The sequence below is a fragment of the Sphaerodactylus townsendi genome, linkage group LG07, assembly GCF_021028975.2.
Source record: "Sphaerodactylus townsendi isolate TG3544 linkage group LG07, MPM_Stown_v2.3, whole genome shotgun sequence".
Classification (NCBI taxonomy): Eukaryota; Metazoa; Chordata; class Lepidosauria; order Squamata; family Sphaerodactylidae; genus Sphaerodactylus; species Sphaerodactylus townsendi.
In genome coordinates this window covers 28,625,869-28,652,163 of record NC_059431.1, presented here as the reverse complement: position 1 = coordinate 28,652,163, position 26,295 = coordinate 28,625,869, and the positions used below count along the sequence as shown (strand labels likewise).

General features: G+C 40.5%; 1 protein-coding gene across 7 annotated transcripts in view; it reads right to left on the bottom strand.

The window, feature by feature from the left end:
- Window positions 1-5,404: 5,404 nt before the first annotated feature.
- Window positions 5,405-26,295, bottom strand: part of DDX4 (DEAD-box helicase 4) — a 40,102-nt gene continuing 19,211 nt past the window's right edge. For 3 of the 7 annotated variants that reach the window (XM_048503079.1, XM_048503077.1, XM_048503078.1), the window contains 16 exons: window positions 26,148-26,210; window positions 24,149-24,229; window positions 23,949-24,020; window positions 23,598-23,639; window positions 22,399-22,446; window positions 22,099-22,143; window positions 21,865-22,007; window positions 20,335-20,487; window positions 18,848-19,002; window positions 14,827-14,956; window positions 12,733-12,899; window positions 11,624-11,769; window positions 9,485-9,584; window positions 7,100-7,370; window positions 6,907-7,014; window positions 5,405-5,786 (listed from right to left, as the gene is read on the bottom strand). In XM_048503079.1, coding sequence (XP_048359036.1) covers window positions 5,703-5,786; window positions 6,907-7,014; window positions 7,100-7,370; window positions 9,485-9,584; window positions 11,624-11,769; window positions 12,733-12,899; window positions 14,827-14,956; window positions 18,848-19,002; window positions 20,335-20,487; window positions 21,865-22,007; window positions 22,099-22,143; window positions 22,399-22,446; window positions 23,598-23,639; window positions 23,949-24,020; window positions 24,149-24,229; window positions 26,148-26,210 — 1,808 coding nt within the window. In that variant the 3' untranslated portion in view covers window positions 5,405-5,702. The remainder of the gene's footprint in view (window positions 5,787-6,906; window positions 7,015-7,099; window positions 7,371-9,484; window positions 9,585-11,623; window positions 11,770-12,732; window positions 12,900-14,826; window positions 14,957-18,847; window positions 19,003-20,334; window positions 20,488-21,864; window positions 22,008-22,098; window positions 22,144-22,398; window positions 22,447-23,597; window positions 23,640-23,948; window positions 24,021-24,148; window positions 24,230-26,147; window positions 26,211-26,295) is intronic. The other 4 variants (XM_048503080.1, XM_048503081.1, XM_048503082.1 and 1 more) reach the window with 4 other exon arrangements.

Below are 26,295 nucleotides of genomic sequence, written 5' to 3'. Positions count from 1 at the left end.
TGTACTTTTATTTTTTAAAAATAAAATGCATTATGTATTTTATTAATGCATCCTTCGCATTTAAACCAAAAATTATGGAGCATTACAACAGAGCATTGATTAAGCAGCTAACATGGGGGGAGGGAGAGAAATCAGTGGTGGGATTCAAACATTTTAACAACAGGTTCCGATGATGGTGGGATTCAAATAATGACCGTTAAAAAGTATTAAAATATATTTTAATATCACTTTTTAATTTTAAGTATTAAAAATATTAATACTTAATAAAAATATTTTAAGTATTTAAAAAGTGATATTTTAAATTTTAACAACAGGTTCTACAGAACCTTTGGAACCCCCTGAATCCCACCTCTGAGAGAAATCACCAGATTCACAAACCCCTGAAGAATAGATACGTTAGTTATGGAATAGCAGATAGATTATATACAACATAATATACTTGAACCCCATCAAGCCTTTGAAAAAAGTATTTAGAGATTTTTTTGTATGTATACATCTTTTAACTAACTTCTATCCCACCTTTTCTCCAAGGAGCTCAGGGAAGTGTGCATGGTTTTGTTTGGTTTGATTTCCAACACCCCCACCCCACCCAGCAGACACAAACCATTACCCTAGAAAGCAGGCTAAGCTTTAGTGACTGACCCAAGGACATCTGGTGAGGTTAAAGACCAATTATAGATTTGAAGCCCTCCTTCAGTTCTCTGGACTAAGACCCTACGCCACCAGATAAAATGTATTACATCTGAATTCTACCCTTCCTCCATTCAGGGCAACATAGTGGCGGAAAGTGTCATCAAGCTAGGGCTGGCTTCCGCTAACCCCATTGAGTTCTCATAGCAAGAGACTGGCTATTGAGGCTAGCTTCCCTTTGCCTGTCTCTGTGGAGCAGCCCTGGACTTTCAGCTCCCAACTTTAGAATCCCTGTTCACTTGAACTTCAAATGTCAAAGGAATGAAACATATTTAAATTCATAGAATGGCTCTACCTATCAGCTCCCTGTTATGGTGTTATGCATAAATATATGCAAAGTACTGACCACCTGATTGGCTACTGTGTGAACAGACTTCTGGACTGAATGAGCCTTTGTCTAATCCAGCGTGGCTGCTCTTAGATTTTTATTATTAAATCTATTACTGTAATGTTGCCACTGCCTTTTAAAAGTGTTCTAAAATTCGTTTCTCAGTGCAAATTGTTTTTGCTTAATTCAGAGGCTTCTCCCTATTACAGAGCAGAAAAAACATGCAATACTTCCTTCCTGTTACCGTTTCTTTGTGACACTGCAGTATTATGGCAAAACTACATTTAAATTACCAGTAAGAGCTTAATGTATGCATTTCCCTTGAATAATAAATCACAAGTATTCCAACTATAATCTATTATGGTCTACCCAACAGAAAGTAGCCCTCGATATGGCCTCAGTCAACTCAGATGCAATACTGAGCTTCTTCTACAGCAGGGGAAACCAGTATGTTCCGGGTGCTTTGAAAGTTTTTCATGCCAAAATAGAATCTCAGCTGCTGTATGAGGCTCCCATTTGGATTAAATTGGTAAATTACTATTTAAATACGGCCCATTCTAAATTTCTACGCAAAATCATGGGGCTGCCAAATTGTGTGCCCTATGCAGCATTGTGTTTAGAAACTGGTCAATCAACCTCAGAAACAAAAGCCTGGTTGAGAACTTTTAGGTTCTAGTTACGTGTCCATTTTCAACAGGATCCTTCAAGCTATCTATATCTAATGATAACAGAATCCAAATTTTCCAATTGGCTCCCATTAATTACGAACAAAATTGAGGAATTTGGCATTTCTATTGGATCCTTGGGTATGTTGTCCCATGCTGAAGCCTATAATAGTCTGATAGATTACTAGAAACAGAATCTCAAAACCTATTTGCAGCGGCATCCAATACATGTTCACCCCTTAGCTCCTCATTTAAACAGGGATGCATAGCAGATTATATATGCATAATGCTGAACCCTAGCCTTAGGAAAGCTGTATCATTGGCTTGGTTCAATGTTCTGCCTTCAGTGCTGCTATATGGTAGATTTTAAAAAATAGAGGACGCGAAGAGATTCTGCTCCTGCAACTCTAATCAACTGGAAACTTTGACCCATTCCCTCTTCTATTGCACTAAATATGAGGGAACTAGGGGAAAATATGCAGATACTCTTCCCTTGAACTGTGACAGGATTACAAATACTCAAAAGATCTTATACTTGCTAAATAACCCCAATCTTGTAGTTTGGGAATGGTGGCCAAGTTTTTACTAGAAATTATACACCCTAAAGGATAGTTCTGGTTTTTAACTTTGTTGTATCACTCTTTTATTAAGAGATTCTTTGTTATCATTCTCTTTGGGGATTGTTTTAAATCTGGTTCTTGGGTTTTTTCTGTATTTTACCTGTATTGTCTTATATGCCTTATATAGCACCAATAAAGGCTTGGTGCTATGAAGTATTCCAACTAAGAACATTAACAGCATACCTCCACACATTCCTACAGCTGAACAACCAATTTTAGGAAAACTGAATCATTGCTTCTAAACTGATGTTTAGCTGAATCATTGTTTTGACAGGGGAGGAATATCTTCCTTCCCTTCCCTTAACCAGAAACAAGAGAGAATCTTAGAAAATCAGACAACCCTTCCCTTCATGCATGCTTTTAAAAAATATGACTTAGGTCTTGAGCTCTAGGAGCTGATGGTCAAGTTAGATGCTACATTTTAGCTTATATTGCTCAGTTTTATCCCTGGGCATACTGTTTCCCCTTATATTTTGTTCAAGGTGAAAGAGGTCGCACTTAATTTGATCTTGGGGTTCAAATTATATTATAGTGCTTGGCTTTTGAATTGTTGCAAGCTGCTACAAGAGATAATTTTTTTTCCAAAACAAAAAGTGAGAAAATGCACATCTAAAACATTGAGTCAGTACCCACTACAGACTGAAGGTCCACTGAATGCTTGCCTGGATGCCAGAGCTAAAACAAACTGCACTGCAGCTATTTCTCGGCGATTTACCGAGGAAGTCAGGAAGACTGAACTCTGGAGTGTGAGACTGCATAACTGGATTCTAAAATCCTCAGTGGTGTTAGATATTCACATGGACAAAAGGCTCACCACAATAACACAGGAAAATGTGGGCAAGAAAGGCCAACAGCAGTATTGAGTAACAGCACTAAGCTGAGTGCAAATTAATTTCAAATAGAAAGGTCAGAAACTGTGCTGGAAAAACAAGAATGCAGACACATGTATTGGCACAAATTCAGCCAATACTCCACCAGATATTGGCTCCAGCTGGAGTACCAAATGAACTTCCAAGGTTTTGGTGTTAACCTTTAAAGCCCTTAACAGTCTGGGCGCTCATATCTGTGCAACTACCTCTCCTGATACACTCCAACAGAGTGCTATATTCAGCCAAAAACAGCCTTCTGATTGTTCCTGGCCCAAGATCCATCCAGCAGTCCAGAGCTGAAGCACTCTTGGGTCTGGCTCCAGCCTGGTGAAACCATATATATCTCGACCAGAATGGTGAAATTAGGATGTAATTGGTCCTGTCTACCTTATTTTGCAAAGTGCTTTTAACATCGTGTGCAGAGGTGGAAACGTGAAGTAATTCTCCTGTCTGCTTCACTGTTAATGTATTCCCTTTTGAACCTCTCCCCACTCCCATGTAACACACTGGACATTTGTTACTCAATGGTGAAAAAACTAGTGTTAGTGTTACCCACCAGTCAAACAGTCTTGTCAGGATCGTTCATGGACAATATACTGTACTGTAGGCAGACTGCATGCTAGGGTAAAAAATGGGTGAATGAGTTCCTTTCCATTTACTGATGTAACACACCAATGGATATCATTCACCACCACTTGAACTGACTTGCCCCCAATGATAGAAAAAACCCTTGTATATAGTAAGAAACTCCAGTATATTGATTATTGCAACCTCTGTAAGTCTGAGCCCGGCTCACCAAATGTACTCCCCAACGCCAAGGCATTCCATCTGTTGTCAAAGTTATTTGAAGTGACACTTTGATGAATCTGGTACTTATTAACAAATGTGTCATTGAGCCACCAAACAAGGGAGTGTCACACTAACTTTTGTGTAATACAGAACAGTTGACTGCTTTTGAATTTGTGAGCTGTACATATTATGAAACCACTCTGCAATGGTCTCATCCTCCTGTCTAAAGAATCGGAGTGACTGCTCAGAAACCACTGCAGGGGAAGTTTCTTCATTCAAAATAAATCCCATTTTCCTTCTCTTCCCCCGCAGTGGAAAAGGGGGGGGGGGGTTGAATCAAAGTCAGAAAGCGATTCCTCTCCCCTGCAACCCCCCCCCCCCTTCCTGGCTGCCTTCGTCAGGATCCTCTGCTGGATCCTTCAGGCTGAGTGGGGTTTGCAGGAGGACAAAGAGTTGGGGAAGAGATCTCTATGGAAGGGGTGCTTTGTTTTTGACATAAAGAACCCATCTCCTCTCTTTGGGTCTGTTCAATGAACACCCTGAGATCATCTGAATATGCCAGCTCACCCCTGGAGCAAATACTCATGAGTAGACTTCTACAGGTCCTCCTTGATTTCCTCAGAAGTACAACTGGAGGTATTTGGTCTCAGGCTGGTCACATTTTTAGAGACCAAGATGGAGGCCACCTTCCTCCTGGATCGGGGAGACACCCAACACTCCTTTTTCGCATGCTTTCTGTGTCCTGATTCAGTTGGGGGCTTCGCTCTCTGCCTGTGGGTCAACTGATGATGTGGTTTCCAGGCAGGAGGATGAGACTTGCTGCTTACTCTCCTTTGCAGCAGCCATCAATGGGGCAGCAAACTCAACTTAAGATAGGAAGCTGTTATTTCCCATCATGCTGGTAAAGGCAGGAAAACCTCTATTCTCTCTCTCTTCAATATCAGATCAGAGAAGATATGGAAAGGGGGAAATTAAGCAATAGAATGAATAAGTAGCGAATAAGGACAGACGGTAGGATTTCAGATAGAAATATATGGTTTATAAGCAGAAAAATACAGCGCCTAACACTGTTCTCCTTCTCTGAGCTAGCAAAAGAAATACAGTGTTGCACTTAACTATAACCATAGGTCATTGAGTGGGTTCCAATGTGGGCCTGCACAGTAAATCCACGAAGATGAGTTGAGGAGGGTGACTCCTACCAAGGAAACAGGAAGCTGAAAGGAAAACTCTTCCTGCCTCCATATTGGAAGGGGTAAGAATCACCCACTTGCAAGATGTCCTCCTACCTCAGTGGAGAATCCACACTATTCCGAGATCAAAAGCTACTAATGAAGGTAAGACATCCACAAAGTATCCAAATGGTCTATGATCTAATGCTCTATGAGAGTTTGACCAAAACGCAATCAGGATTGGGTTCAAATCTATATAATCAACAGCACCAGATATGATCCTGAATCTTTATTAAGTACTTTTACAAACAAATTTTTACAACAAATATCTGTTAATTCACTAACTATTATGCATATCAGTAAACAAAACATTCAAAACAAAACAATCTTTTTGTACGAATAAACCCATCCACCTTCATGAACATGGTGGATTGAAATAACCGTTTCTTCAATTCAACCCATAGTTACTTGGAAGTGCCACTGAAATCAAAGGGATTTTAATAAGTGTGTTCAGGATTCCAACAGCTTTTCAAATAGCTATGTTAAGAACTTTTTTCTGTCACTGTAGATCGTTAATCCCATGACTCATCGGCTGCACTTGTATTTGATGCAACAAATCCTCCACTGTGTTCTTTGCTTTGGAAACCCTGTGAAAACTAGAGTTAAGGGAACATTCAATTATGATACAGAAAGTTATGTTCAATAGTGAAATCTACTACATGATTATTGTTATGGTTAATATCTGTAAGTTATTTATTTATTTTTGGACTTTTAGGCCGCCCATTCCCAAAAGGGCTCAGGGAATCAAAACATAGCAACCTGAGCAGTGAGAAAATAAGTAGGTACTTCCAAGTATGTATCACACTGTTTACTGCCTAAAAGCGGGCAATTTATGGAGCTTAACTCCTGAACTTCAGAGCATTTGCATAGATGGATGCTTCTAGTTAGTCTGCCTATTATTTGAAATACAGCAGACAACAAAGTACAGTTCACCACATACATGACAACTCTGATAATGCCATTTTTACACCAGAACTGAACTGGATAAAGAACCACTTTTTTTGGTCATTTCTAGTTGCTCAGTTCTCAGTAAGAAGACCTGATACACAAGTAACCTCCACGCAGACTTCTGCAAATAGCAGCAATTTAAGAAGAAATTTACCATGTGAATTACTTTCATGCTTTCATTACCAGAAATTCTTGGGAGAGTGGCAAGAAATGTTCTAGACACCACAGCACAAATTGCAGGCTGAAAATATGGGAACAGCTTCCTTGCATTCATCACACAATGAGTACAAACAGTAGAATGCATCTTAATAGCTATTACAGCAAAATGGGGGCAGGTAGGTGGGGAACAGAACTGATCCCTGAACTCTCCTAGTTTAGCTTCAGAACATAAGAACTAGCCTGCTGGATCAGACCAGAGTCCATCTAGTCCAGCATTCTGCTACTCGCAGTGGCCCACCAGGTGCCTTTGGGAGCTCACATGCAGGATGTGAAAGCAATGGCCTTCTGCTGCTGCTGCTGCTCCTGAGCACCTGGTCTGCTAAGGCATTTGCAATCTGAGATCAAGGAGGATCAAGATTGGTAGCCATAGATTGACTTCTCCTCCATCAATCTGTCCAAGCCCTTTTTAAAGCTATCCAGGTTAGTGGCCATCACCACCTCCTGTGGCAGCATATTCCAAACACCAAACACCAAAACACCAAACATGCTTTGATACCTAGGCCAAATTGCAAAATGTGCGTCTGATCAAGAGTTTTACATAAAATTTACCTTTCTAGAATCAACAGAAGCAAACATATTTCCCCTTGGATTGCTAAAACCAACTGCACAGGAACTACAAGCTATTTCTTCTAGCCATGAGGGGACTTCCTGTTGAGCCTGTAGCAAAAAAAAAATCCATTACTTCATTCATTATGGTAAATCTCCAATTAAAAACAGGAGCTGAAGGAACAAAACAACTTACATCTGCAAGCACCTTGACAAGGGGTTGTGCAACAGCGCTGTCAGCAAGGGGATCAAAGAAAGAAATTGCTTTGCCTAGGTTACCACAACGTCCAGTCCGCCCAATCCTGTGAACATATTCATCGATTGTGGAAGGAAGATCGACATTTATGACATGATGAACATTCTCAATATCCAGACCCCTGGCGGCCACTGATGTTGCAACAAGGACAGGACATCTTCCAGACCGAAAATCACAAAGAGCTTCTTCTCGTTCTCTCTGCTCTCGATCACTGTGAACAGAGATTTTTAAAGGTTGCAGAAAGAATAAGACCAGAATTTTGATACATCAACAACCAAATCAAAACCACATCATTTGAAGTGCAAGAGACTGCTTGAGTAACAATTTTAGGAAAAATATGTACATTAATTTTGTTTACCAATCTAAGAATATTTAAATCTGATAGTGTTCTTTCAAAAGTCATTGTGTGTTTTCTATGTTGATACATGTTTAATTCATTACAGGCAGAAACTGCAAAGAATCCAACAATGCATGTTCCCACAGAATTATATTCCACTGGTGCCCAGTTTTTTTGAGCCTTCGAGCACACAGTGAAGATCCTTGTGCTGTGGTGGCAGCTGCTCTCAAAACACCATTAAAAAAATTAGCACAGCTAATCAGATTGCCAATGGCCAATCAGAAACAGTGCTGAGCAAAAGCTCCATCTGACCTCACCCACTTTCCAGATACCAGGATAGATGTCAGTGGGCACCATACTGGGGAACCTTGATAACCATATTACAACGCAATTTTACAGATCAGACAGAGACGAAAACGATTTACACCCTTATGTCTCACAAGGGACCTACTGCTTATTGTTGCCATGTTCCTTACAGCCTAATCTTGTCTCAGCCTAATATACGTTTCAACAGGGCACTAAGTGCGGCAGGAATAACGCAGCATACGAAAGCAGAAAGCACAATTTCAAGCATCATTTGACTGTTTTACAAGACCCCATTTGATGAAAAATACATTCTGAATTTGAGAGTGTGGCTGCTTGGTACTGAAGTGGTGGAAAGGGGCTTTGAAAAAAAAGTTTAGACAAAAAAAGTTTAGACAAAGAAAATAGAAAGACTAGTATCATAACCCTGACTTCCAGTATTTAATCGAAAGTCTCTGAACTGCTGTCGCTGAACAACACAAAGTGGGCATCTACCTTCATGGGAAAATTCTTTACATTAAAATAAGTGAAAAAAAATTTCAATTTTATATCTGAAATAACAATCACAACTGCATTAGGATGGTGCCTCCTTCGTACCACTCCACTAATGTTTTCAGGCAGACCCACTAGATCCTAGAAACACATCACAGCATTTTCTGACTAGTGCTATATGGGTGATTTGAAGCATTGTCACTACAAGTTAGAGCAACTTTATGAGTATCTGTCAGTCTGAAGAGGGAGAAACCAACTGTGCTGATTTCCCAAGACAGTCAGTATTTTCCCATTTCTAAAACAAAACATGGAGACATATTTCATAGTTTTCTAGGAATGGGCATGAGAGGAGCTTGCTTAATTTTTTATAAAAAATTTAATGCCTTTTTAGAGTATACCCCTAGGTGTCACCTGATCCCAATTTGAATACTCTTGGATATTTTTTAATCCAACAGTTATTTATATCAATGTGATTTGTAAACAGTTATTTTTTATGTATACTGCTGTTAGCTTTACATAAAGCTACATACAAATGCCAGACAAAGTTACATACACACATATTTTCACACAGTTCTGACTATACAATCTCAAAAAAGATGATGATACAGGTGGAATAAGAGAGAAAGCCAGTCAAGCTGGTAATGAACTCCCCATATAAAAAGGCTGAATTGCTCGAGGTGGCTTTTTTTTGAACAGCAGAAGTTTATGAAGTTATAAAGAGTGTGTAAACATTATTCAAATGTTTCCAATTATTTCATCAATTAGGGCCCTGTTTTTAATTATCTGAGTAACGAGGGTTCATGAGCTGGATTCAGAGCATTGCCAGCATAAGGCACCAGCTGAGGTAGCCATCTGTGAGCCTCTAAAATGTTATTCCTATTGTTGGGAGACGTTCATGGAGGAAAAATCAGACATTGGTCCTCTGCCTGTCTGCCAGTATCGCAGCTCCTGCATGAAGAAGCAGGAAGTGATTTTGTCCACTTTCACTTCTTTGGATCAGCTATGTCTGTTTTTCATTCCATAGAGATTCCCCCATTCCTTGTCACTGCCTTTTAAAGCACTGCAGGTGGCTACTAAGGAAGAAAAAGGTGCCTCTTAAGACCGTACAAAATTCCACTTACTTTTGTTTGAAGTAGTCTCTATGGAAATTTTATCATGATTAATTACACTGACGTACAAGACAGGTAACTTACCCATGAATACTTGTTGTTTTTATGTTTTCTTGGCAAAGAAGGGCAGCAAAAAAATCTGCCTTTTTCTTAGTTTCTACAAACACCATTGTTCGCTTATCACCTGCAAACACAAAGATATTAACAATCATTTTGTAACACAGCAGCAAGTAATTTGTAACAACCGGTAGCTTTCAAATGCTAGTAGTACTACTGATACTCAATATTTTGCTCCTACAAAATGCACGTTGCAGATTGACTTAGGGTTCCTGGGCTTTTGAGGCATGCACACTACCCACTTTCTTACATTTATCAAAAAATACATTTTCGATCTATCTGAAAAAGAGAGGGGAGGGTGCTCTCTCGGTAATTCTCATCCTCCATCCTAGCAGTCTCACTGTTTGAAATCTCCTAGCGAATTGCTTTCTGACATTGTCTTCTGCCCAAGCCTCTGTAAGACAATACTCACTTATCCACTATTACTTTCAAACAGGTTGCTACAAGCCTGTATTTCACTAAACCAACTGAAATGCTGCTTCTCAGCTACACTAACATGTATCTTGAAGCTTTTCTTCAGTTACTACAGTTCATTAACATAGGGTTGCCTTGTAAACTGAAGTTAACTTTTTGGAAAGCTGCAGATAAGTGTCTAGATACAGACTCCACAGCACTAGGTTCTACTTTTCTTTTAATCATTTCAGGAGCAGATTTGTCACCAGAGATTTAAAGCAACATAAAGTTCATTCACCAGCAGAATAGCACAGACTCACAATGCACCTTAATGATGTGTTTCAAGCAAACAAGAATGTGATTTTGCTGCTCTCATCTCCAATATACATGGCAATCAATTGGAAACATACTAATACAGAGAACTTCCTCTCAATAAATTAATGTGGATCCAGCATGGTTATGGATCTTTTCATTGTCAACCTAGAATTCAGAATAGGTTAGGCTACCACACTCCCTAGCATCTGCTCTTCACACAACAATCTCTTATGAACTCTATAATTAGGCTGCAACAGACTTTCTCAGATCATCTGTCTGCTGAAGAAGTTTTAGCCAAGGCCACATTTCAGTCTTTTAAGATTGGTGGGCTGTGAAGCTCCTAATTAGGAACCCTAGAAAATGGAAGATAAAATACTAATCGTTTTAGTCCTAAATAAAGCCACCTAAATTAAGCAACAACTTATCACCTCCTAAAAAACAAGTCAGAGGAGTGCCAAACCTTTTCAAAGTAAGTGTGCACCTTCAAATTCTGACACAGAATAGTGGGCACAACTACAAAATGGCAGCTACAGAAGGCAAGGCCCGCTACAAAATCTACTGCCGTGAGTTCATGTATAACTTTAATAGTAACTGTAATAAGTAATATTTCAGGCAGAAACGCTGCATGACGACATGCCTTTTGAAATGAACATACTGTTTTAAAATATTTTCTTCCATACATAAAGCTGACCTTCAGTCATCAAATTAAGATTCTCTTGCTGTGGTGACAGTTGCTGTTGAAGAAACTTCATAAAAACCTGAAGAGCAAATCTGAAGCCTTGCTAGGCGAAGCTCCCATCAGCCCCTACCCACTTTTAAAAAACACCTGGGAGATATCAGCAAGGGTACAGTTGGAGTTATGCTCAAGACCCCTGCTCTACCTTTACACAAGAGCTTTCATTTTCCATGCATGCAGTAATCTCCTGAAATAGTGAGGAGGAGGAGGAGGAGGAGTAGTTTGGATTTATATCCCCCTTTCTCTCCTGTAGGAGACTCAAAGGGGCTTACAACCTCCTTGCCCTTTACCCCTCACAACAAACACCCTGTGAGGCGGGTGGGGCTGAGAGAGCTCCGAAAATCTGTGACTATCCCAAGGTCACACAGCTGGTGTGTGTGGGAGTGCACAGGCTAATCTGAATTCCCCAGATAAGCCTCCACAACTCAAGCTGCAGAGCTGGAAATCAAACCCAGTTCCTCCAGATCAGAGTGCACCTGCTCTTAGCCACTATGCCACTGCTGCTTCCAAAAGGCTATGCTGGGGATCATTGGACCTACATGGACATCTGTGTGGGTTGCAGACTGTGATGAGAAGGACAATTGCCACAGCAATGCGTGGCCAGGCCCCGCTAGTATATAATTAATTTTGCAAAACATGGGTATTCAAGGTTACAAACTTACCTATGCTGTTGAGAATTTCAACGAGTTTGTCTTTCTTGTCATACTGACTAACTTGAAGTATAGTCTGCTGAACATCACTGCAAGCACCACCCACTTGTCCAACGACAACAAAAAGATATTCTGTCTTCAAAAATTCTCCAGCCAGCCTTTAAGAGGACCAAATAAAGTTATTTTGTACTAGTAACAAGGAAGGCAGAAAACATTAGCAAGTTGCTTGGAACCCACGTGAGTAATTTTACATGCCAAAACAACTTGTGGGTTCACAGCACAAAATTACAGCTTAAAAGATTAAAGGTCAACCAAAATGAGAACTATTTCACCAGTGTGTAAATACAAAAATGGGTATTCAAATTAAAGAAACATGTAAAGTTACAACATTAAATCAGAATGTATTTCAAAACAAATGAGTTACACAATTCCAAAATGGGAATGCTGGATCTCAGAACAGAACTTTCAAACCATTCTGGGCCTGATCCTGTCATTTCTTATGGCTGCTGCAGGGCATTTCTCTCTTTAAAATGGACAGCTTTTATCTCCTTTGCACAACGCAGACTCACACACCATACCCAAGATTGTTGTTGCGAAGGCTGAACTCTGCTAAGAGCATTTCAGGAGGCACAGAGGAACGCGGGGGAAGAGGTGGAAAAGTTCCCTTCTGTGAAATTAGGTAGAATTCCCAGTATAAATCTATTAAGCACCAAAATAACAATTCTTCACACAAAGAATAGCATTTTTTTGGGGGGGGGGAACTCAAATACTATGTACTCAGGCCAATCTTTATTTTAAGAAATTGATTTTTTTGCAATACCCTGCTCAGGATAAAGGTGGCAGGAGATCTGTGAAGACATCCATCATTTCCTGGACTGTCTTTGTTCTAGAATGCTCTGTTTGGGTCCTAGTGCCTTGGGGACAAAACTAGGTAGGCAATAGGACCCAAGCAGAGCATTCCAGAACCAAGACGGTCCAGGAAATGGCGGATGACTACACAAATATCCTGCCATCTTTATCCTGAACAGCACATACAAGGTACTCATTAATTAGCAATCTAAATATTTATAAATCATCTTTACTATGTTAATTTTATTTAAAAACCAACTGATGATTTATACCTCTGAATATCTTCAGGAAAAGTCGCACTGAACATTAATGTTTGCCTTTTATCCTTTGGTGGCATTCCTGGACTGGAAATCAACCTCTTCATCTCTGGGCCAAACCCCATATCCAGCATACGGTCTGCTTCATCTAAAACCAAATATCTAAGTTTGCTCAGCCCAATCTAAAACATGAGGAAAAGTTAGGCCAAGGAATAAGCATCTTTACTATCATATGACAGACAAATTAACTTAAATGTGCAAAAACCTTAAATACTTATACATTCCATAATTTCAAGTAAAGTAATTAATGAACAAAATCTAGCTGCTATGTAAGCAGCCCTCAAACATTTGCAGCTGGAGAACACCCTTTTTAAAAATTAAAAATGCTTTACAGATCTCAAGCCCTCCACTGCACACCAGACAGCTCTTTTTTGAAGGACATGCCAAGTTACGCCCATACTGTGGAGTCTTCTGTTCTCTTGTGCCATCAAAACAATAAGAAAACAAATTGTTCTCAGAGAGCAAGCCACTTCTATAACTTCTCAGATTCCAGGCGGACAGGGCTGGGAAAACTGAGTTACGCTATACAAACTGGGAAGAAAAGGTTTTAAATGAAACCTGAATTTCTAGTATTTAGTTAGCAATTATTTTCTACAGATGCAAAGTATCACCTACCTACAGTGGAATCTTTTGAACAAGAATGGAAACTAGTTCAATTCTATACTAGAGTTAACTATAAGCAACTCTATTAGAACTTTGTTTTCACGTTCACCACATGGACATGAGAAGAGCTCACATGTCCTTAAAAAGACTTGCAGACTGACTGAGGTACTCTCCATGGGTCCTTGGACGGTAATTTGAGAAACGCTGTTCTATGTCGAATGCTATCTAGTAGCTTCGGTGGTGCCAGTTTCTGTATACAAATTTGCCAGTATATTGTTTGAAGAACTTTTGGGCTGCAACTGCATTTCTTTGCACTATGCCATAACTATGCTCACTACTGCTATAGAAATGTTTCTCTACAGTAAAGTGTAAATAGAAAGGGGTTTCTCCACTAATCGTCAACAGGCAAGAATTCATTCAGCACCTTCAGCCAACATTTATGCAACTTGGCAAGTTCCATGAAGAGCTTGTAATGAAATCAGAAGCAAACACACAGACTGTATCTGCATGCAACGCATACTACCACCACTGCCCTGCCATATCACCCCTAGTGGGGAAGAAAATGGTGGTGGGACTTTCCATCTTTTGCCTTCACCTATGTAAAACCAGAAACTAAGGCTGTTTCCGCACAGCAGGAAAATAGCACCTTAGGGACGATAAAAACACTGTCCCTGGGGCGCTGTTTGCACAGCTCTCCCCCCTCAAGCAGTGTGAAAACGTTGCTTTCAAAACTCGCTCAACGAGTGGAAGGTGGCGTTTTCTCTGCACCGTTCCCCCCCCCCCCTTACCTCCTCTTGGCTGCCATTGCTCTAGAGAAGCCAGATACACACCTCCTGGCCTCCATCCCTAGTGGTGTCACCATGGCTACAGGGGCGTGTGCCCTGTCCTCTCTACAGCGACAGCAGCTGAGAGGAGGTAAGAGGGGGGGGAAAGCAGTGTGCCCTGTGTGAAGGCGGCCCTGCAGGCCACTGGGGCACCAGGGCCGTTTGCAGAATGGCGTGCAAACGGCCCTGGGGGGTGCACTGACTGCAACCATATCGGTGCATCCAAGCACGCTCACCCGTGCAGAAACAGCCAAAAATTCAAGGCCAGTCACCCAAACTTTTACATGATGAAATGTTGCTTTGTGTCATGTCTTCCTCCTCTTCTACACACTCAACTTCCTGCTTGTTTTTTCTTGTCTACAAGGCTGGATTTTAAACCATGGTTTAAAATCAAGTTTGTATACAAACAAACCAGAGTCTGATGTTTTGCCTGATTTGTCTCAACCCGGGAAGTGTTCAAACTGAGCCCCAGGTGCAAAGGAAGAAGAGAAAGGCACGGGAAAGAGCACGCCTGAGACCTTTAGAGGCTTGTTCTCATCACAACCACACAGTTGTACTAAAACAATGCTAAGAATTCAGAAAATTTAAGAGAATTTAGAAAACCTTTAGTCACAACACCTACCCTTTCTCTGCCTATGATATCCAGAAGTCTTCCAGGAGTAGCACATAATATATTACAGCCTTGCATTACCTGGCGAATTGAATGAATTGTCTGTGTACCTCCATAAACCACAACTGGCCTTATACAAGTTCTAGTCAACAGGAAAATAAAAGTTATATTTCTTATAATTGATGCACTCTGCCTCATAACATTGTTTACTTTTTGAACAAATATCTTGGCCTTAACAAAAATATATTTTATTATACAATAAAAGAAGCTAATACTATATTATTTATTCTCAGGATAAACTTTAACACAAGCAATAGTTAAATGGTATGAAGTAGGCTCCACAAGCACCGAGTAGGATATATGCATTCTGATATATCGAATAAACCATCAATTGGCTCATTTGGGTCAGCTCAGGAATCTTTAAAATGATTCACATTATGGTCAATTTTTAAAAGTAAAAAAACCTCATTTCATGGAATTTCAGAAGTGTTTCAGGTTTCCCACATCAGGAACCAAGGAGGATAGGGAGGAAACTGGCCATTATTTTCTATGGGAAGATGTGGCCACTGAAATCAGAGACAACGCCTATCTTCATAGAAAATGGCCCTTCAAAATGTAAAAGAACCAAATATGACCACTGATTTGGCAGACCCGGCCTTAGAGGATATGCCCACTACCCAAAGGAAATAATACAGCCATTATTTCCCATGGGAAGACGGGGCCTCCAATTTCAAAGGCCAGATCTTCTCACAGAAAAATAATGGCCCTTGAAAATTTAAAGGGACAGAACATACATGGTAAGAGCTATTTCATGAGACCATGGAGGGTGGGGGTGGGGAAGAGAAATGTGGGCAATTGCTAAAATGGTTCCAAATTTTAAGCAGGAAAATTAGTTTACTTTTGATAGGATAGTAAAAATTATGTATATTTAATTTTTTTCCAACATTTCTATTTTTCCTCAAAAACTGGGAAGGGGGCTTTCCCTATGACTCCACAATTTTTACAAAATTTAATCTCTAACCCCTATTCTAAAACTCCCATTGAAATGTTCCAAGGTAGTAAACTATAAATGTTTATTAGGCTGCATTCAAAGTCACATATTTGTCTTAGACAAATTTAAGCAGGTATTATGCTATTAAGTGACCTAAACATGGAGAGACTTCGTATTTAAGCAACCTAGTTTATTTAACATGCAAACTCAATTTTCTCCAAAATGCCATTCACAGAGGTCAATCTGACCAAATGCTTTTTTAAATGAAACGTCCAATGTATAAAAGGAACACATTATCACAAATTATAGGGGATACACATTTTTAAAAATAACTATTTTTTGAAGCCAATATCAGTATGTTGGGAGACAAAATATATCGGTATGATCCCTGATATTTCTAAATTCTAATACTGGTATGACATTCAGATATGGGGTTTATTTGGGAATCACAACTTACACAATTTACTAATTATAGTCCATGGGGAAATTATCCAGGAGTCAGTGTTTAAGCTAGAGGCATCAAATTTGCTGCAGAGTTGCTGATGTCTGTCTACCTCAAATTTAAAGAAAATTGGGTCAGGAGGTCCATTTCTATGGCCCCTTGAACAAAGTGCCCCAAGCCATCTTCCATGGTTTCCAATGGGAAGGGGAACAGCCCTTTTTTCCCCTTGGGCAAAAGTGAAGAGAATACCTGCAGCAACCACTGGGTAATGCCTCCCATGCCAAGAACACCACAAGCACAATAGTACCAATGTCAAACCAGAGAATCCCAGCAGAACAAGTTCAGGCAAAGGGGGTAATTTTGCAAGCCCAACAAAAACTATGGCTAAGAGAAACCCAGCAGAACTCAGGGCTGCTGATAAGTGCAAATTCAACAAAGTAATAATGTCAAACCAGAAAAGCTCCGTAACAGAAACTGAAGGAGTTTGCAAGGCCAACAAAATTAATGACAGATGCCCAGAAGAATCCAGTGCCACTGTGGCACTTCAAGCCCAACACAAGTAATATCAAACTGCACAATCAAGGCAGGTGAGGGACACAACACAAACTCTGGCAAAGAAAATGAGCTCCTGAAACTGACAAACTTGAAATAGGGTAGAAGAAAAACCAGTCCTGAGACCTTACAAATGCTGGATCATGATCTTCCCAGTCAATCCCAAATATTTCCAGGATTTTTAGGAACATTTTTTCAGTATCCCCAAAAACCCTAGACATATTTTCAGTTCAGCTTTTCACAAATGCACATACTAGCCACCAACCGCTCTACTGGAATAGTGTGTAAGTTAGGCGCAAGATCCCAAGATGCAGAATTTTTTAATGTGCTCATTGCATGCAATTAGTCACTTTTTGCGAGCACTGACATTTTCATCAGTAATAAAGTCAAGAAGAAGAAGAAGAAGATGATGAAGAGGAGGAAGAAGAAGAGGAGGAAGAGGAGGAGGAGGAGTTTGGATTTATATCCCCCTTTCTCTCCTGCAGGAGACTCAAAGGGGCTTACAATCTTCTTGCCCTTCCCCCCTCACAACAAACACCCTATGACCGTGGTGGCGAACCTTTGGCACTCCAGATGTTATGGACTACAATTCCCATCAGCCCCTTCCGGCATGACCAATTGGCCATGCTGGCAGGGGCTGATGGGAATTGTAGTCCATAACATCTGGAGTGCCAAAGGTTCACCACAACTGCCCTATGAGGTAGGTGGGGCTGAGAAAGCTCAGAAGAGCTGTGACTAGCCCAAGGTCACCCAGCTGGCGTATGTGGGAGTGTACTGGCTAATTTGAATTCCCCAGATAAGCCTCCACAGCTCAGGCGGAGCTGGGAATCAAACCCGGTTCCTCCAGATTAGATACATGAGCTCTTAACCTCCTACGCCACTTGAACTGTTTTACAGCCATGAGAAACCAAGTTAATTTTATCTAGTTGTGGCAGTGGGCACTACAGTTCAATATGTAACCAACATAGATAACTGAATATGTAACTGAAAAGCAGAGTCCGACCTACAACAGATACCCCCCAAAATCTAATTGTTTTTAAGGCTCACTTCAATATACCTGTATGTATGCTGCCTTTGTGCCTCACTGAGGTAGCTAACAATTCAATCACAAAATATAACCTTATCCAAAACCATGGAACAACAGAACACACACAACAAAATAAAAATACAACAATTTCATTCCGGAGTAATCCAACTGCAACACTCTCAATGAGTAAGACACTATATCTACCAGAAAGGAAAACTGCCTCCCCCCCCAGCCACTCCCAACCAAAAAAAGAGGGTGTCGTTTTATATTTGCATACTAATTGCCAGTATATACATTCATTTAAAAACCCTCTGTGAGTTTTTTCCTTTGAGAGGTTAATCTCATACTTAGGCTAATACGGTACTTCTTAAACTTGCTCCAGAAAATATGAAAGGACTGTGCCAATTTCAGTTCTTGGGAAAGGTGATGGTCATAATGCAAAAGGCCCTCCTGTGATTTCCTACAACCCAAATTTCAAACAGTGCAGGTTCCTGTAGGAAAGCTTCACTGTCACAAAGATCACAAGCGGCAACTATTTTGTTTTCCTGTAGAACATACCCTAACCATGCTTGCTTCCTAGTTGTGATGAATAGTAACAGATGTGAAGTTTCAGATTGATTGCCTGCCTCCCTCAAGTTTATTCATCCAAACCTAGAAACAGAACCTCTGTGGTCACATGCAACAGAAAATGACACACTCAAATTTAAATATGTTTCCTCTTTTTGTCCACAGTTCCGTGGAACGTCCAGCATTGTACCGATTCAGGAACAACAGAATTTGGCAGCTTGCCTTGCTATATGAAACTATAGCTTATCATATAGACTTAGGAGAGTTTCTGAAGTTATGAAAGAATCAGAGCGCTCTTGTGAATTAAGTTTGGCTATCTGCCTACAAGCATGGAATATGTTATCATTTGGTAGAAGGGGAATTGCTGCTGAGACCACAGAAGAACCACTGCTTTTCAAAAACACACAAAACCTGGGAGTTTTAGTTTTGAGATTTATTTTGTCTCAGTACTTACCCATGGGCAAATTTTCTGGATTCAAGGAAGATCTGATTTACAAGTTCTCTTGTGGGAGCTACTATTATACATTCTGGTTCTTGCTGCTCTTTGAACTGAGTGGCAGTAATTCCATCTTGCATCATCTGTTCCAAAATTGGTATTAGAAACGCTGCCTAAAGAACAGATATTCCAGTTCAGAAATTCAACAGCTCCAAAACCTAGCAAAATAACTATTTAAGTGGAGGAGTGTGCTCCATGTCAATTTACAGAGGTTTACGGGGGAAAAAACATAGTGTCTTTGTTGAAGCATGTATTTTCAAAAAACAAGTTTATTTAAGAAACCTACAATTAAGTTGCACCATCACTTGGGAGGTTCTTAAACTTTAATCCACTACCATGCATTAAGCAAGTAATATTACTATTGGATTCCAGCCTCCGCACCTCCACTGATGGAGAAGTCAGTATTTATCCTGATAGCACTGTGAGCAGTATTGGCTATCAAAAGATATTACAAGTGGGTAGAAGGGGCAGCTGAGAATCCTAAATGTCCCCCACAAAATTCTGAGCGCCCATTCTAATTTGTAGATCATCCCTGGAGAGATGTTATGGCTCTAGTGAACAATAAGTTAGCTTATAATGAATGCTTGCCCAGAATATGCATTTGGCCAGTAAATGAACTAAATCCTTAGGACAGTGGCTCTCAAACTGTAAGCTGGAAGCCAAAAACTGGTTGCGAGTTCAGGAGAGATGTAGCAGAACAGGGTGAGATGGAAGTAGAAGCTCTGGAAAACTAAAACAACAAGCATAATATTCAATCTGGCTATGGAATATATCCTTGTTGGTCAATGTTATATTTATTCATACTAAGTATACAATTGTTCAGTCTTAAATGCGAGACTTTGGCTTTTTATATTGGTGAGGGGGAAGTAGAATGGATTTACTTTGCAAGCGTCCCCTGAAAAATAAAGTCTACATGCGGGGCCTACTCCAAAACGTTTGAAAATTACTGCCTTCAAAATCAGTCTTTTCATCTTTGCATGTTTAATAAAGCTTCACAGCTATTTTTTTGTAACAAACTGGAATTTGGAAAAGTTTCCGTTTCAAGCTGATGAACACCCCTTTGCAGGATGAGTGGACAAGAATCCACCTGAGAACCTGGAGAGCCACTGCTACTCTCATCAGACAATAATGAGCTTGACAGACTAATGGTCTAGTTCATTATAAGACACCTTTTGTGTGTTCCACTTTGCAAAACTGCACGCCGATCAAAAAATACAAACACTGAGAATAGGTTCATGCACTCCACAGTGTCTACTGCTTCCACAAAATCACACTGTCACTTGAACATTGTGGTGTTTGTGTCTGCTCATTTTTTCAGTTAAATAAAACACTTTGAAAAATGGCATCTTAAAAAAAATTAAATAGTCAATACACCAAAAGTCATATTATTAATGCAGCCTTTCAAACTGTTACGCAAATAGCAGGATTTTTCATTTTATACTCACTGTCTTTCCAGATCCTGTTTGGGCACATGCCATTAAATCACGCCTTGCCAGCACAATAGGAATGCTATGCTTCTGCACAGGGGTAAGTTTAGAATATCCAGCCTTAGCAATATTCTTGGATAATGTTTGACAGAGACCAGCTTCTTCAAAGGTCTAAGAAAATAATTGGCATATTTTACTTATTCACTCTCTCTGAAGAAACTGAGGATCCCTCACATGGACACTTTAGGCTGCATTCTGATATAACAAGGTGTAGCTATGACCCTTCAAATGTCCTTCACACACCAAGCCTGATGCAAAATTCCTCCCATTCACCATAATGTCCTTACACAGTCCTCAGAGGAATCAAAGAAGTAAAAGAAGTACAACTTAGTTCACTGAGGTACTGCCTGTGACTTGGCATCATGGTGAATTGGGAGCCTGATCACACCAAGAAGTTTTAGTTAATGCTCCACACAGGGAAGGCACAGGAAGGAGTGTGTACAAGCAACATAACAAACTGTCTTCATGCACAGCCAGAGTTCAGCAGCAGCTTACTGTGTCACCTGAATGCAGCCTTATCATTTAGCAATATCTAAAGAGAACTCAGCCTTGTAATATTTTGAGCCAATCCAACACACTAGTATCTAAATCTGAGCAGTTAAATATTAATTAAAATTATTTATTTACTTTTCGCATTTCTATCCCGCCCATTCCCCATAGGGCTCAGGGTGGCATACACCTTGTAAAATAAAATACATTTTGTCTGCCTCACTGGGGCGGGGTGTGTGTGTGTATCTCAAGGGGAGCTGATTTACAGTTGAATTTGCTGTTGCATACTGTATTGCAACTACCAGACCACAGCCACCCAGCTCAGAAAAACCCCTAACAGTCAATTGATTCTAGCCATGAAAGACTTCAATAAGGTGATAGGTTTTATTCCTTTTGTTGTGCCCTCTGCTAGAAAACAAGGACTTTGCTACTCGCACTCAACACTTAAACTCTCAAGGACTACAGGTATGACTTGCAAACTTTAGCTGGTACAAAAGGCTATGACCAAAACAGAGGCTCCAGAGCTATAAAAGCACCTTTTGAGAAATTCATGTTTCCCTCTTTTCCAGTCTTTATAAGAGGTTTAAAAGACTATTATGAACTAAACATCTTTTAGGCAGTGACTGATGATTTCTTACTGCTACTACCCTGCCCATTCCCAGCCAAATTGAGCTACTGGACTTTTAGCTGCTACCCACTTAGCTGCTGGTGTTACTCACTACATTTTATATTTGCTTTATATCTGTTGATATTTGTGATTTTTTAAAACAACTTATTTAAATATGTACGCTGTTTTCCAACCATTGTAAAGTTTTTTTAAAGGTTAAACACATTAAACTATGCAAGGTAACTACAAACAGAGTAGTCAAAAGAGAAAAGTACTTTTCCTTCAAGTATTGTCTCTGTGCTCCTTTAAAAGGAAGATATATTTTTTATTATTATTCTTAAGAACTTTGTATTAAATTCATGTTAAGGAACATTAGAAGATAGGTCACTAACCAGAATTGCAGCTGGGCAGTCATGTCCCGACACTTCTACAAGGATGTTATCATATTTGTCAAAGTTTATCCCTGTCTGGTAATGTGCAAAGATAGCATCTTCATTGTCTGGTGGTGGTGGTGGTATATATGTCACCTTTGGAGCTGCAAATAAAAGGCTAGAGTAGCAACTTTAACATTTTAATTATGTTAGACCTGTTTCAACTGCTCTTAATTTTCTTAAAGGGTAACCTACCTGCAGGCTCACCCCCTTCTTTATCACCATCTGATTTCCACATACCTTAAGGGAAAGGAATGTTTAGAAGAATAGAAACTGTCAGTTTATGAAAGATAGCATAAAACAACTGCATATATTTAAACAGGTCAGTTACCTATAACTAATGCTCTTCAAGTGGTGTTTCCTGCAAATACACTGATGAGAACTGAGCATGTGCAAAATCAAACCAGAGACACTTCTAGAACCAAGCTTAAAAATCATGCCACTAGCTCTACCTACCATTAGTGTGATACACAAAGTCATAAAGAAAACACTCACTTTTCCCAGCACCTCCAATTACTTCCTCGTTGCTTCCCTTGTAACCTCCTGTTAAAAAGCATATATTAAAACTGAAAAGCTTCACACAAAGAAACATTAACAGTACAATTGAGCTTTAAAAGATAAGGCCATCTTGTCCAGGGGTGACAAACATGTGGTCTGGGGGCCGAATTTGGCCCCTTGAGAGGGCTTTATCAGGCCAGTGACCCATCCGAGGCAACCCTCTTCCCTCACTCCCGATCTGGCCTGGTGAGCCCACTGTGGTCTCACCAGTACAGGGACCCACCCCACACCTGATCTGGCCTGGTGAGTCATCCCCTCCCCCATGCCAATCTGGGCTGCAGATTCAGCTGTGGGCTCACCAGCTGGGGCAGTGCCCCCCCCACTGATCTGGGCTAGCCAACCTATCATGATCTCGCCATATGTGGCAGCCCCCCCTCCTCTCAGTGTCAACCACATCCCCAATGCATTAGGCTTGCCAGTGTGGCAGCCACTCTCACACTGCCAATCAACTCCCTCAGTGCTGATCCAGGCTGGTGAGACTGCTGAGGGCTCACAAGCTGAGGTAGTGATCCCCCCACAGTGACAACCACCCCCCACAATGCCATTATGAGCTGGACTCGACAGCTGAGAGAGCCACCCCCCTCTGCCGGCCTGGTCCCACCAAATTACACTGATGTCCCATCTGGCCCTCATAACAAATTAGTTCAATACCCCTGATTTAGTTCATTCAGTTAACTGAAGGTTGAAAGTAAAATCAGAGACAGATTTCACTCGTCTGAGAAAATTACTGGGCAATTAGTAATCCATAAACACACACAAACAGCCTATTTGAAAAGAGCAAAACAGGAACAAAGGACAGTGATAAGGATCTGTGACGATCAAGTCAATCTAGGATCATTTAATCACAGAAAAATCATAGAAACAAAAAAAATTCCTTTAAGTCAGTGGTTCTCAACCTGTGGGTCGCGACCCCTTTGGGGTCAAACGACCCTTTCCCAGGGGTCGCCTAAGATTCTCTGAATCAGTGTTCTCAATCTGTAAAATGGATAAATGTTAGGGTTGGGGGGCACCATAACATGAGGAACTGTATTAAAGGGTCGCGGCGTTAAGAAGGTTGAGAACCACTGCTTTAAGTCTTCTTTCCATATAAAGTACACAACACACAAGCTTACAAGTAATTTTAAGGCTATTTTTACCTCTGTCTCTAAATCCTCCTCTTCCTCTATTTGCAGAATCACCTGAAAAACAAAAAAGTTCACATTTCAGAGGATCGTGCAGTTAAGAATTATTGTTAATATACTGCCATTCCCTCATCTGATCAGCAACAGTTTTCTACTCTAGCCTAGGTCTTTGTGTACAACTTTTCCTGACAAGCCACTGTTTTGCTCACATCAACTGCAAACAACTCTTGTCTACTTTCTAATCCAAATGGCACAAGATTTAACATGTGAGAAGAATAACTCAAGAGTAACTTCAGTGTAACCATGTATATTTTACAGTATAAAAGAGACTCCATCCCCCATATTGTACCAAATGTGAATTCTTACCTGAAGAAGCACCAAACCCCTCTCTCTTGAAACCAGAATGTGGTCTTGCATCATTCATCTCACAATCATTGTCTGTTAAAATCAAACCCAACAACAAAAAGGTAAAATTAATTTGTATTCCTAACACCATTCCTCAGCCAACAGGAAGTACTGGTAAAAATTCAACCCTAAAAAAATGTGAAGGTACTAGTAGAGCTTACTTGTAAATAGTCCATATCCTCCTCGGCCACCTCTAGTTGGCCCTCTTCCACCCCTACGTGCATCACTGCCATTACTCATACCTCAGAAACAATGCAGAAAAGTGAGTCACACACAACGAGCTAAAAAGAGGGTGAGGTGATGCCCAACTGTGTGCCATCAGGGAAGGCTCCTCAGTCAGTGGCTCCACACACACATTCCAGGTACCCCACTTCTGACGCGGTGACAGATTTAGATACAGCATTTTCAAAAAGGGGGCCCAATAACCTAGCCAGTGTCTATTTTATGCTACTAGTAGGCAAAGATTATAATCCTAGTACCACATGAACCAGCAACATGAATTCTTCGCCTTTCTTTGGCTAGTTCAGTGTCACTGACTACTGTTCAAGAATTAAGAACTAGCTGCTGGACAATGATCATTTCTTTTCATCTGTGATGGAGTGTATCCACGCATTGGTTAGTCATTCCACCATGATTCAGGTAGGGTTGCATTGAAAATATTGCAGACCACTTCCATTTCCAGTTAAAGAGATCCCCAGAAAATGTATTTTCAGTCAAAAAGACAGCACCCCTTAAGACATCTTAAGGCACATCTGAATCCAGCCCAACTTGAAGATAAAGAAGAGAGGAGATAACTGGCAAGTGGGTTCTCCATTCCCTAATAGGATCCTGGGCACTTCATTTGGGGACAGATATCTTCAATTGTACCAATCTCAAGAAACCCTCACAGCAAGCCTAGTATTTCATTTTCATAGCATATATGAGGTTGAAAAATTTAAACTCTACTCACTGGCTAAAAAAAGGGCATAAAAGAACCTGAAGGAACACTAATCTGCCAAAATGTACCACTTGTTAAAGAACAGATGTAATCTGTGAGCAGCCCAAGAAGCTGCTCCAGCTTTCCTCCAAGAAACATTTGTGAAGAATGATGCTGAGGTTGCCACACCTCTGGTAGAACAGGCAGTAATGCTGGCTGACATTGGAATATGCTTGCCAGGGAAATGCAGACTTTGTTCCACCTGGCAAAGGCAGTCTTACAGACCTTGATCACCATGGGTGAAGGGCTAAAAGAAACAAAAATAGCACTGGAAATAGAAAGAAGATGTGCATTTGATGTACATCTTACAAGCTCAATGCTCATTCCATTTGTGCCACTCCTGCTTCTGCAGGTGGTTTAAGCAGAAGGAGACACTCGCCTCCTGCCTAGTCACAGAGGGACACCTGTACAGGTGGGGAAGGTTCATAAGAAATGGAGAGCCAGCTTGATCACCTGCAGTTCCAGTCAATTTATGCTGTGCCTTGATCTGAGACCACTTGCCTCGGGTAGTCCTGTTGGATAGTCTTTAGGGTCCACTAGCATACTATAAAGCATTTCAGTGCATGGTGAACTTAATAAGCCAGCCACTCTGGTGGCCAAGCATTATGCCTGGTGTGACCTCTATTTGGCTTGAATGGGGACAGACTGGATGTGGCTAGAGAATGCACTGTGGCCATTTTGGAATTATGGCATTCCTTAATGTGATAGACATGGAGTCAAGCAATGGCAAGCCATCTCCAAAGGTCTTTTGCCTTTTCGTGGTTTTCATAAGCAAGCTGTGACTTGCTGGCAACAAAATAAAAATGAACCTCTGTGCCTGTTGTTTCTGATGTTCCAGGGTGTAAAAGAGGACTGGCTGGCTGGGGGAAATTTTGCCTGGCTGTTCTGCATTCCTTCCTTCTGGCACTGTTTTCTTTGTACTTTGAATTTAACCAAGACTAAGAAAACAAAGGTCTGAAGTCCTACTTCTGCAGACGAGGCAGGGCATATACTGAGAACTGTCCTCCCACTAGAAATGGAAGTTATCTGCAACACCTTAAAACATAGACCTGCCTGAAGAGCAGGGAGGAAGAACTCAGTCATACACCAATACCCACCTCCCACAACTGAAAAAATATTCTCTACCCCCATACCTTTAAAAAAAAGAATTTACTTCATAATTTCCCAAATTGTTGTGGTCCTACCTCCTCTCCTGAAGAACCCTGTATGTGACTGGTTGTCTTCATCATCACCACCTTCTTCCACAGCAACACCATTAAAATGGAAAGGAGCAATTACTTCTCTATATTGCACTAGTTACATTTTCTTAAGAATTTTGAATCTCAGCCCGGA